Genomic DNA, 11923 nt, shown 5'->3' on the forward strand with positions numbered 1-11923 from the left:
ATAAAAATTATCCCAAAAAATTCTACTCCGTATTTTGGATTGGAAAAATCGCGGGAAACTTTTTTCCCCACACATAGACAAAATAAACGTTGTCTATGTAACGCATTCTTGGTGCTCTGCATCTCTCTCTCTTTCTCTCTCTCTCTCTCTAATCTGGTCCAGTTGCTAAAAGCGTCGCATTAACGCTCTTGTCCAACTCCTACGGTCCATAAAGCTTCCTTACGGTGCACAGAAATGTATTTATCTTCCCGCCGAGAATAGCCGCTTTGATCCGCCCAACCATCGTTCTCGTAAGCGATTGACACATTTTGAAATTTTTGTTTTTTTTCTAATCTCTCATTCAAAGTCGGCATGGACAAAAGAGGTAAATAACTTTGGTCGTAGACAAAAGACCCTTCCCGCCTCGTCAAAGAAAACGTGCGTTACACATATATACATTTGCGTAACGGAATTGGTCTACTGACTGATCGTAACGAAACGAAAGTCGAAAAAATATGCGTGTCGCACATTTCTTAGCGCGTGAAAAATCAGATTTTCCGGCCTTCGATGTGCGCTTTTTCTCGTTTTTCTTTTTCTATGCGATACGGTAGTTCTAAAAAAAACAGAGCCGTGCATGCAAGTAGCAGTTTTATGTTCACATCGCTTCGCGAGACACCTGACTATAACGTCGCTTACTTACGTCATCAACAACAACGAGACAAACGCCACATCTACGTGGTTCCTCATTACGATAATTCGAATAACAAAAAAGGAAGTCGACAATTACCGCCTAATATTATCCGCGTCGATTACATTGTAAAAAAGACACGTGTGAATTTGACACGTGCGATTACATTAGAAGAATAAAAATATCAATATTACACACCACAAATTACACGATAGATTTACTTTTTTTTTTTATTATACATACATTTTTTACGCGCGATCTCGACGACGGAGATGACTACGGGGGGGGAAGTCGGTGATTGCCGCTTTAGCAACATTTAACAATTTTCGATTGTTATCCATCGTGCGCGTAATTTCCGCAATTTAATCTATTAATCAATTAGCGTAGTTGCACAGTTCCGATTCTTGTGGTTTCATTGCTTAATAACGGTAAATACAATAGATAGATACACGAATATATCATATACGTAGTGGATAAATAACTCGCTGGCAAAACACATGTCCGCGACACGGATTTCAGAAAAAGGATTGCGTAAGAAACCTCGAGACGCTAATTAACGTGAATCAGAGAGACGCGGATTCGACGCTATTGTCATGCATTTTAATCGCAGCCGTATATCGAGGTTAATGAAATAATATCTTTAATATCTTTAATTAATAAACAACGATACGTTCGGAGCGATTTCTACTTACAACCGAGAAAAACGCGTCGTCTCACTATTGTCTCGCATTGTTTCGCTTGCTTTTGCGATTTCTTTATTTTTTTTCACGGTGCATATTTGTTTATCATTTTTTTTTTTATATTTGTGATGATATTTCGTATATTTTGTTTCATTGATAGAATTGTTCTTGTTATCTGAAGATGGCTGAAATAAAGTCGAGACACGTTTCAGGGTAAAAGTTCACTTTATTTGACACTTTGACCTGGCCCCCAGCGCTTCGCTCTTTTCTCATTTACATAATTTGCATAAACTTACACTTTGTTACGTATCGCGCGCTTATAGCGGCGTTTGGCCTCTCTTGCCTTGTATTATCGTTTCTTAGCTTTAATTAATTATTTCAAGCTTTAATTAGCCAAATTGTCGCGGATACGTATACATTTGTTCTCATTTTGTTCTTTTTAATCGCAGGACCCATTCCGGGATGCAAGACTTGCACCTCCGCCGAGATGACCTACTGCAAGGACGGTAGCGTCATCAACGATCACTGTTGCTGCGAAGGTAGCTCCAACGGTACGTACGTACACACGTTCTCGCCATGGATCTTTAGAAAATAACAATAGGATCACGAGCTCAAGAGCGAAGCTCGTAATCTGCATCACGAGAAACAATAATTCAAACGGGATACATACAGGCGGTTGTAACGAAGCCGATCGAAATCGGCTTAACCTTCCCGACGCGCGCGACGGGAAGTGTTTTCCGTCTCTCGTCCTTCGTTTGTTCACGCGCGAACGACAAATCTCTCGCGAGCACATACCTGCCTGCTTGTCTATCTGAAAAACCTCTCGGTTTCCACTCGGCGAATTTGTGCGTGAACGATTGACCGTGACGAGCCGAGCGATCGAGCGAGCAAGCGAGAGAGCGAGCGAGCGAGCGTAATGCTTATTGTGTAACGGCGACTTCACGGAAATTTAGAGCAACGGCAATGATAGCACGTCGCAATTTCGCGATTCGCACAATGGCGAATCGCGAATCGCCCGGCGCCGCACGTAACCGCAATTATTTTTAGTCGATACACACCGGTGCGCGATGACGTTGCGCCGCCGTGCGTGCGAATATTAGCTTATTAACCCTCGCGGAATCGATGAAACGCTTTTGTTCGTGTGACAAAAAAAAATATTACTTATTTTGAATATCGAATGCTGTTCGGTGGTCATTTGTGTGTTTTCGGTTTTTTAAAAATTTAGTTAAATAATAAAAATTTCTCTTTAAAAACGAAGAAGGAACGAACAATATTGAAATAAACAATATTTCGACGATCGGAACGTGAAGATTATTTGTCGAGATTTTTTTTTTTTTACAAAAACTGTTTGGTAACGTTTCCTTCAGCGAGACGGAAGGGCAGTCACCTGTTCAGGAAATCATTGCTCGTCGTAATGAGTTATCCTTGTCTTCCACGTGCGCGATGCGCGCGACCACGCAGCGTCTCTACCGGGTGATTCATTGTCGCGAGAAATTTTCTCAAAAGGGTCGCTCATTAGCATTCATTTCGCAGTTTCTCGTCGGTCGGGACTATCGTCCATCGACCTGAAGTCAAACTTTGCCTGAACTTTTAATTAGCTCGTCGCGCGTTCGATATCGTTGGTCGATACGCGTTCGGCGCGTTGAGAAATGTCTTCCGAACTCTTCGTTTTTGTTTTTTTTTTTTAACGTACGAAGAGGAACCAATTCGGACGTCACAAAAAACAAACACATAAATTTCTCTTCCCTTAAAAAAAAAAAAAAACGAACATCTAACGTCATTGTATCTCGAATGCGCGTGTAGATTCTTCACGACACGAAGCTGCATTGCTGCACGCAGCGACTACGCGCGTGGAATTCGTAAAATTTTGAATCGCTTTTCGATCGCTCGTTCGTGACTCGACGCTCGCTCGTTCGATTCTTCGTACGGTTTTCCAACTAATTCGCTTGCGCGTGATTTGGAAACCGGTTTTTTTTATTACCCGGATTTTTCACGGTCATTCCCCGAGTTTTCCCTGCTTCTGTTCCGTGAGACGTCGAAATTTTAAGAGAACGCTGGATCCGTTTCCAGCATCCTCTTAAAAAAAATGTTGCTCGTTTTTTTGTCAAAAATAAACACGTTGAAAATTCTCCGATCCTATTCGCTATGTAAATTAATCGTTGATTCGTGCGTAGAGGAAACCGGTTACTTATATCGGTACTCATACATTTTACATGTAAAGTATTTACATGGGAAATGTCCGATGACTTTTATGTTTTTGATAAAGTGTCTTCTTGATATATCGGTAATAGTTTTTTACCGCGAATACCCACACTACGGGTGTTATCAATCAATTATTCAAACTAACCGATTAGATTAGATGGGATCGAGAAAAAATGAGGACAAAATTTGCGTGTGTGTTAAAGTGAGCTTATTCTTTCTCGTTCAGACACATATTTGTTTGCCTGTTGTTTTCAGAGGTGTTTCCCTTCGTCGAGCACACGTGTCGCTTGGGACCAGAAGAATGCAGGGTGCAGGCTGAGGACTGCGCGGAATACACGAGACTGCGGGAATGTTGTTGCCATTCGTACTTGGCCTCTGTCTGTAAGTTTTTGAACGATTCTAGAATCAAGGATGGCCAAACCGCGCCGCACGCGCACGTCTATTCTCAAAGACACTGTAAGACGGTATTTTGTTTTTTATTTTTCTGTCGTTAGAAAGCGACGAAAAATATTTTCCGCAGCTGTAACACATTGTTGTTATATTAGTATTTTTATTAGTTTACATTCATTGTGTATACCTTAATTTAATTATTTATATTAATATTGTGTATTTTCTGTTACACAAATATTGGAAACATGTTCTGCATTTCGCTCATCACCTGTTGTGTTCGCAGTAACATGATCGTGTAAATTGTTAATTAATATTATTTTTAATTGAAACGTGTTTTTTCTTGCAGGGAAGTATGAAGCGACCGGCGGAGGTTCGCGCGTCAGCATGTATCACATAAAGTTCCTGACGATCTTGACGGTGCTCATGACGTTACATCAATTGTTGATCTAAAGACAACACCAATATATAAATATATATATATATATATTTTCTATATGTTAGTGATTGTTTTTACAAATTATTTTTGCATCGAGACGCGGAAGAGACTGGAAAAGTTTTGTAATTAAATACAAAAAGAACAGTTAATTAATGCAACTAAGAATTTTAATCTCCTTATTTTTTTAGTGTAAGATCGCGAAACATTGTGCACAAATAAACCGTTTTGTGTTAATAAATTATATGTATGTTTGTAAATGAAATCTATGTGTAATTTTTTGCACAGGAAATTTGTAGAGTCTGACTATGTGCAAATGAATCTTTATTTTTTCGTATTTTTTTGGAAAAATAAAAATACGAAAAAATAAAAACTAAAAAGAATAAAAGAATACTTCGTATTTACTTTGCATTTTTTTATTCTTTCACACATTTTACGAGCAAAATTTTTTTCAACTGACTGATTTAATTGTTATGTCGTCGTTTCTCAAGCTACGCGTCACCGAATTTTTCTCCCTTCTTCAACTTGCCATCACACACGAAGAGAAAGATGATCGTCGACCAGTTACAAGTAACGGGTACGTTGACCGCGTTCCACGAGGAAGACAAGACTGGCGGCTAACGAGTTGCGTAGATTTACGAAAGAAATCGAAGAAGTAGGTGCCGCAAACGCGATTCCGTTTCTCTGAAAAATTGTAACCTGGCAAGTGCAAAAGTGAGAGAAGCGCGAAAAAGTGACGATCCCGTTTTAGTTTTTCATTGAAAAATGTCTCTCGAAATGTATCTCCTCGTCATCGTCGTGTTGTTGCACTCTTGCGCGCTTAGCGTGTCTGGTGAGTCAATTTACTTGATAACTATATCACTGCGTGCCTAGGAAGTGAACAATTCTGGTTGTTATCGAAACAAATTTGTCACTTATATCAATAAAAATGTCTTACAAAAATGTTTTTTAATGCTTATTGTGTATGCTTTAGAATTTTTACGTTAATATCATAACTCTCGTAATATCATTTAAAGTTTATACATTATTTTCAGTAAAATGTAGGAAATCTTTTTATTTTTTTGATGTTTAATAAAAACATTATTCTTTGAATGTAGTATATTATGTTGCTCTTCAATAAAAAGCGCCTGACTTACTTCTTTCAGACAAGCAGGAAAGTGCGTATAATCATACGTCAGGAGCACTGAATTCGTCTCCAACACCTTTGCCGCAAATCAATATACGGCAGGCGATAAATTATCCCTATTATCCATTCAGACCACCGCAAAAGTAAGTTTTATTATTGTAACGTTTTTTATAATTTATTCTTATATGAATTTATAATATAATCGTTTTTGTGGTACGGTCAAATTCTACAGAAATTGAATAAAGGGATTACCATTACCGACACAAGTGACCATCTTTTGGTTCGATAAAATGTCGGTAGTATAGGCATTACATCTATTATTACGAAGTCACATTTGCATTAAAATAACAGACGTTTTTTTTTTTTTTTTTTTNTTTTGATCCTTGTTGTAATGATATGTAAATAAACGCGATCGGTCATACACCTAACACATCTGTCGACAATTAAAAATACAATGACGTCCGTCGTTATTTTAACACAAGTGTGACTCCCAGGTTTAATCGTAAAAATATTGTACAACGTACACGTAATCGACACTTTTTTTTTTTTTTATCTGACACTTCGCGATTACACACACAATTTAACGCACCTTTTGCAAAGAATTATATTTTCGTATATATATCTTTTTAGCAAATGTCCTTTGTGCGACAGTTCGGTTTACCCTTATTGCGGCGAGAAGTTGTTCCACGACGCTTGTTGCTGCACCGATTCCCATGATTTACCGTATCAATGCAAATTAGCGGACTGTCGATTTCTGCACGCCAACAGCTGTAAAGAGCATCGACTAATCGCCAACTGCTGCTGCAGCGACGATTATCGCACCGTCTTAAGAATTCTGGGCCCGGCATGAATATTAATTAATCATATCATACATCAAGTATAAATTTGTCGGCATGATCCGTTCAAAAAAAAAAAAAATATCACAGAATCAACTGCCATGAAAATAAAAAAAAAAAAGTTGTAATCCAACTCGCAAATAAATAAAACATAAAAATTGCAAATTTCAAATCAGCAAAATAGCTTTTTTTTTTTTTTTCACAGAAAGAAATCACAAGCGATCCTCAAACGCACCGTGTTCAGAGACAGATGGTGCGATCTTGATTCACGAAATTCACGATTGCGAAATGGCGTTTCTTCTATTTCGCAACATAAAAATTTCGCTGATGAAAGAGAAAAACCGCACGAACCTTGAGCGCGGACGCTCAACTGCGATCGAAATGCATCTCTTGTTCTGCAAAGCAACCGGTTGCTCCGTCGAGGTCACATCGAGGTTATACACGTGTCTGTAGCCCTTTGGATCCACGTGCACCCCCACCGCGCTTTCGCGCGCCGTCTGCAGTTAATTGACCCGCATTCTCGACGTTATAAACCTTGCCAAATGTCATGAACCAATGATCTCTTTAAGAAAATGTTAATTATTGCTAATCACACGTTTGAAATAAAAACAATCGAACTAAAAACATCCTCCGGTAATCTCAGATAGGACATTGTTGTCAAAATTTAAAATTAATACAAAGTAAAAACTTTGTAAATTTGTTTGTTTGTTTTTTTTTTTTTTTCACATACTAAATGTCAACCGCGCTTGTTCTTGTTAACTTTCTTTTGGAAATTTCGATTGGAAAAAAAGAAATTTTTTAATTACAGATTCTTATATTGATCTGTTTTTTTAACTTCAATTAAAAAAAAGTCCAAACTTCAAGAGTTCAAAGAACAATACTTTCATTAGACGTCCATTAGACGTCGCGACAGCTCTTGTGATATCTAATAAATATGTCTGATGGAATTTTTGTGTGGGAAAGAATTTCTTCTTATTAGAGTAAAAGAAAACTAAATGCGCTCAAATAATTCAACTTACATAACGCGACGTGACGTATTAAAGATAATAATTTTATTTAGAGAGCCTGTTACTACCAAATCACGTGACACATCTTATATCGTCAAATTGCAACTGAGTGACAACACTCTAACAATCACACCGGCGACTTTTTTTTTATGATGGATCGTTCGCACGTATTTCAGCGAACGATAAACGGATATGCGTATTTATGCCAATAAATAGTTATCGTATGATTACTAACGCGAAGACGAGACGAAATCAAGGTCGTACACGTGTCAGCGATCAAGAAATGGTCTCGTCTAAGTTTTACGTGTGCATCATCACATTACATTATTCTATGTAGACACTTCTCGAGAGAAAAATTACATAAAGAGAGGTATGTACGCGACAAGAAAATTTTATAATACTGGTTTATCGAAATTTACACATTTTTCTCGTCGCCTTATTGAGGAAAAGATTGATAATTTGCATAGATTTTTATGCGCATCAGGATGTTATAAGAATCGTCTTTCCTCATTGAAGTGACAAAAAGTTCTTGACTAAATGATAATTAAAAATCAAAAAAAGGTCATAGAGCATCACAAAGATAATGAATTTATCGCTTTCAACACAGTGTTATCGTTTACACATTCTCAAATTCCTAATTATTAGGTTAATTACGTAAATTAAGAAAATTAATCCGAAGAGACTGTAAGATAAATCAGAGAGGAGAGAGAGAGAGAGAGAGAGAGAAAGTTTGAGATAATTTCAAAACAACTGACTGGCAGTGAAAAAAATCTGCGTATCAGGCTCCGCAAAAAGTTACATCTTAGGAGTTAAAAGTCGCACAGGTAAACTTTTAAATGCTTATTTATTATCGAGAAAATATTTTTTTCTCAAATATGTTATCAATAACATCGCTCTTTTAAACAACTGTCTGTCATGTATCTGTTTGCAACGTTTATCGTGTTTACAACGGAAGAACCGAATTCAAATATAATCGTTAACAAGAGCGGTTTCTCTCGGAAAGACACATATCGTCGTTGCAACATTGTTACAAAAACTTTGCAGTTATTTTCAATCGATCAACAGATTCAACGTGAATGCAATACAAATTTCACGCGGTCCGTACACAATGCTGCATAAATATATTATAATATATTTTTTATACACAGAGTATATATTTATAATATATTTTATTTTTTATTAGATACTGACCGAGTGTAAAGTCGTTTACATACCCACGTGTACGAAGAACGAGAGGGAAAGCGCACCGACAAAAGTTGCAGAGAGTGAAATCAGAGCGTCGCAAACGAGTTAAGAACGTGTTGCTTAACGCGCGTATTGAAGTTTAAGAAAATTTGCGCTCTTTTGCAACTTTTAACTTACGACTCGATTCAACGTTTGACGGAATTGCTCTACAGTTTAAAAAAAAAAAAAAACTCGGTAAGAACAAAATTATAGATTCGATAAACAAATAAATGTTGCCTGTCACTCTGATAGGAAACATTTAAGAGATTCTGATATTTGATATTGTTAAGAATTTACCGCTTATCAAACATTCAGATCGATATTGTCGCCGCGCGTGTCGACGATACACGTGTCGAGAATAAATATTTTGCATGAATATATTGCGAGAGAGATTATTATTAGATACCAAGTGCGGCGAGAAGAAATTTAAATATGAGTACACAAATAATCGTCATACCACACACGTGCAAAATTATACGTAGCTTGCATAACTTTTTTTTCAAAATAGAATTTATTACGTCAAACGAAGTGGGATAATAATTAATTTGTCGATTAATGAAAATTGCTTGCACGTGTGTGCGTGTTGATAAACATCGCATTTGTTATTCTTTCAAAACATAAAAAAACACGTGACATAAAAACGTTTTTTCGTTCATAAATATTTAATTCGATAAACGATCAACAAAATGAAGAAGATCAGGATTCGGTTTCAAGATTTTTCTCTCAAATCCTTGAATGTCACACTCGAGTATTTCTTCAGAGAGAACTTTATGTGTCCACAAAATATATTCCGGAAACCGGCGTCACGTGAAGATGATTCAGGTCCTTGGCTGCACGTGACTGCAGATCGAAGGTAATAGTTAAAACTGATTTAAGTAAGAAATGAAATATATTTAACCCCGATGACGCGCATCGAAATAAAGAAAAATACACTGTGATATAATTTCAACGGATGCGTAATTTGTTATCGTTGTTATACTTGTGCAAACCGTCAGCGCGTCACGTCTATCACCAGATAATTGTAAATGACGGGAGAGACACGTGCGGCACGAAAACGCATGAGAATCAAACAAAGAGAGAGAGAGAGAGCAAGGAAATTGACCACAGGAAATTGAAATGTGTAGACAACTGGTCTAATCCGTCAAAAATCTGTAGAAGAAAAAGAATATCGCTATTGTGAGAAAGGTGTCCATAAGCCGAGAATGTTGCCACTTCGAAACGCAAATCGTAGCCAATCGGTATTCAAGATCAAAATCACGTCTTTTTTATTCTTTTCTCATGCAGAGAGTATTGAGTTTTAATTTTTATTGTAAACGGGGTTCCGAGTTCAAGTCACATTCTATACAAGAGACGAGCGGACAAAAAGAAGAGTCACGAAGAGAATAAGTTTATGCAAACAATTGATATATTCTTATTTCTTCTGCGTCCGATTTTTACGTATAAAAAAAAAAAAAAAAACAGAGATGAGATAATTTCAGAATTTAAAGCTTTAAAAAAGCAAATCAAGCTATAAATAATAAATAATTAAAAACAAATATACAAGACCGAAGTCTCAAGATTAAAAAACATAGTAACAATCAGGTCATATACAGGGCAGTAGGTCACGATAAAACACGGATGATAATAAAAACATTGGAAGATGATAAAATACTTATTAGCAATCATGTATTCTCGAGACGTTGCATTTCGCGGTTAGTTACTTATTTTTTATTATTATCAGTCCTTAACTTCTTTTTTAGATTATACGTGGAATTTGTTTATTCCGTGAAATATTTTTCCCAACAGCGCGAGATTCCGATCATCATCTTCGAATCACCTTACACCCGAGTAACGTATTTTTTTTCTCCTCTTCGATTATTCTTTGAAAAAAAAAAAATAAAAGAAATTTCAAATAGGATGATAACAATGTCGCGCGCGGTGTTGCGTGCAAAAAAAAAAAAAAAACGAGAAATCTGACTGATGATTTCAATAGCTAACGATCAGATGCGCGATACCCATTCACATGATAATAAGTAACTAGCCGGATAGTAGCGCGTGTAGCTTTATTGTCAATTGTGTCATAATCGTCTCGCATAACGAGAATCTTTCCTGTTACGTGTGATATTATCCATTTCGTTGTAAACAATTTTTTGAATTTCTGGAAACAAATTGTTTCGCGAAGTTCTTGACATATGTTTCGACGAAAAGTCGCACGAGATTCGAAAAGAATCGAAATTTGTTTGCGGAACGTATAAATGTAAGATTTTTTTTTTCGGACATATATAAATTTATATTACAATAATTTATGCAAACTCTTGCAAATTTATATCGCCGGCTTGATTAGTTTCCTTAAATACAAGCCGTTGTGACGTATAAAAAACAAAAAAGCTGTTCATTTGAATTTTACATAAGTGCGAAAGATCATAAGTTTATTTACGAGAAAATGAGTCATTAATGTTGACGTTTATGTAAGATATTCGCGATTCATAATGAATATTTATGCGTGGCAAATAAAAAAAAAAAAAAAACACAACAACAGATAAACGTCGATACAATGCGATTTAAAACGATCACTTCAATGTGTCACGAAACTTCAGCTCTTGTAACAAGTGTATTGTATTGAAATAACTCGCGATAACCTGATTTTTTTTTTGTAGATATCTCTTTTCGAATTACGAAATTGAACGCGCATACTTATAAAATACACACGCGTGATTGACGCAGTTCAATATCGGGGAGAAACCATATATTTTACATGTATCGCCGCTAAATATTTTTTCAAACAATTTATTGATGCACATAGGCTTAGATAAGGTAAAGATAAAAATTATAACATCTGTGTGCAATTTCGTAAGTAATACACACTCTCTCTCTCTCTCTCACTCTCGAAATTTTTTGAATTACATGATAAATTTTAATGTATCGATCACGACGGCGATCTCAGGTAAATTGATCTCTTATTTGCTGTCTGACGATTCCATAATAAATATATACAGGTTGCACCAATAGTGCTCGTCGACGTGATTTACGCGTCTTCTATATCGGAAATAAAAGAGAAACCACATTATCACGCGAATAAATCAGCGAAATGATCGTCACTCATAAACACACGTGCGAGCTCGCATTTCTTCGGAAGAGATGCGAGATAAAAAAAAAAAAGTCCTCTTATTCGAACTGAATTTTTTCTTAGTCTCCGATACTCGGTGATACGTGACGATACTCTCTCGCGTTTAATAATTTATCGCCTGTGACGGGGTATCTTACAGCCGGAGCGGAGAAGTGTAAATGGTCGCAATCGCGACTGTCACGAGAGAGAAGGAGTCGTTTCCCTTCCACGCGCGCGTTCTCGCTTTTAATCTCCGGCGATCAAAGCGAGGCG

At 36.7% G+C, this 11923-nt stretch overlaps 2 protein-coding genes across 7 annotated transcripts in view; both read left to right on the forward strand.

Annotated features, from left to right (window-relative positions):
* LOC109854820 overlaps positions 1 to 4409 on the forward strand; it is a 12387-nt gene extending 7978 nt beyond the window's left edge. For 5 of the 6 annotated variants that reach the window (XM_020428300.1, XM_020428302.1, XM_020428298.1 and 2 more), the window contains 3 exons: positions 1797 to 1898; positions 3805 to 4005; positions 4286 to 4409. In XM_020428300.1, coding sequence (XP_020283889.1) covers positions 1797 to 1898; positions 3805 to 4005; positions 4286 to 4389 — 407 coding nt within the window. In that variant the 3' untranslated portion in view covers positions 4390 to 4409. The remainder of the gene's footprint in view (positions 1 to 1796; positions 1899 to 3804; positions 4006 to 4285) is intronic. The other variant, XM_020428304.1, reaches the window with a different exon arrangement.
* Positions 4410 to 4490: 81 nt separating this feature from the next.
* On the forward strand, positions 4491 to 6465 carry LOC109854821. Its single transcript, XM_020428305.1, has 3 exons — positions 4491 to 5204; positions 5518 to 5641; positions 6129 to 6465. Exons 1-3 carry the CDS (start codon positions 5138 to 5140, stop codon positions 6346 to 6348), a joined length of 411 nt encoding a protein of 136 aa, XP_020283894.1. The 5' UTR covers positions 4491 to 5137; the 3' UTR covers positions 6349 to 6465.
* Positions 6466 to 11923: the final 5458 nt, after the last annotated feature.

Source organism: Pseudomyrmex gracilis, unplaced genomic scaffold (genome assembly GCF_002006095.1).
Source record: "Pseudomyrmex gracilis isolate BER0280 unplaced genomic scaffold, ASM200609v1 scaffold_74, whole genome shotgun sequence".
In the NCBI taxonomy this organism is placed as follows: Eukaryota; Metazoa; Arthropoda; class Insecta; order Hymenoptera; family Formicidae; genus Pseudomyrmex; species Pseudomyrmex gracilis.

Bases quoted from the DNA above. Each gene is read 5' to 3' on its own strand.
- LOC109854821 (XM_020428305.1), top strand. From the start codon at position 5,138: ATGTCTCTCGAAATGTATCTCCTCGTCATCGTCGTGTTGTTGCACTCT. The intron at 5,205-5,517 runs GTGAGTCAATTT...TACTTCTTTCAG, and splicing joins TTGCGCGCTTAGCGTGTCTG to ACAAGCAGGAAAGTGCGTAT. The intron at 5,642-6,128 runs GTAAGTTTTATT...ATATCTTTTTAG, and splicing joins CCATTCAGACCACCGCAAAA to CAAATGTCCTTTGTGCGACA.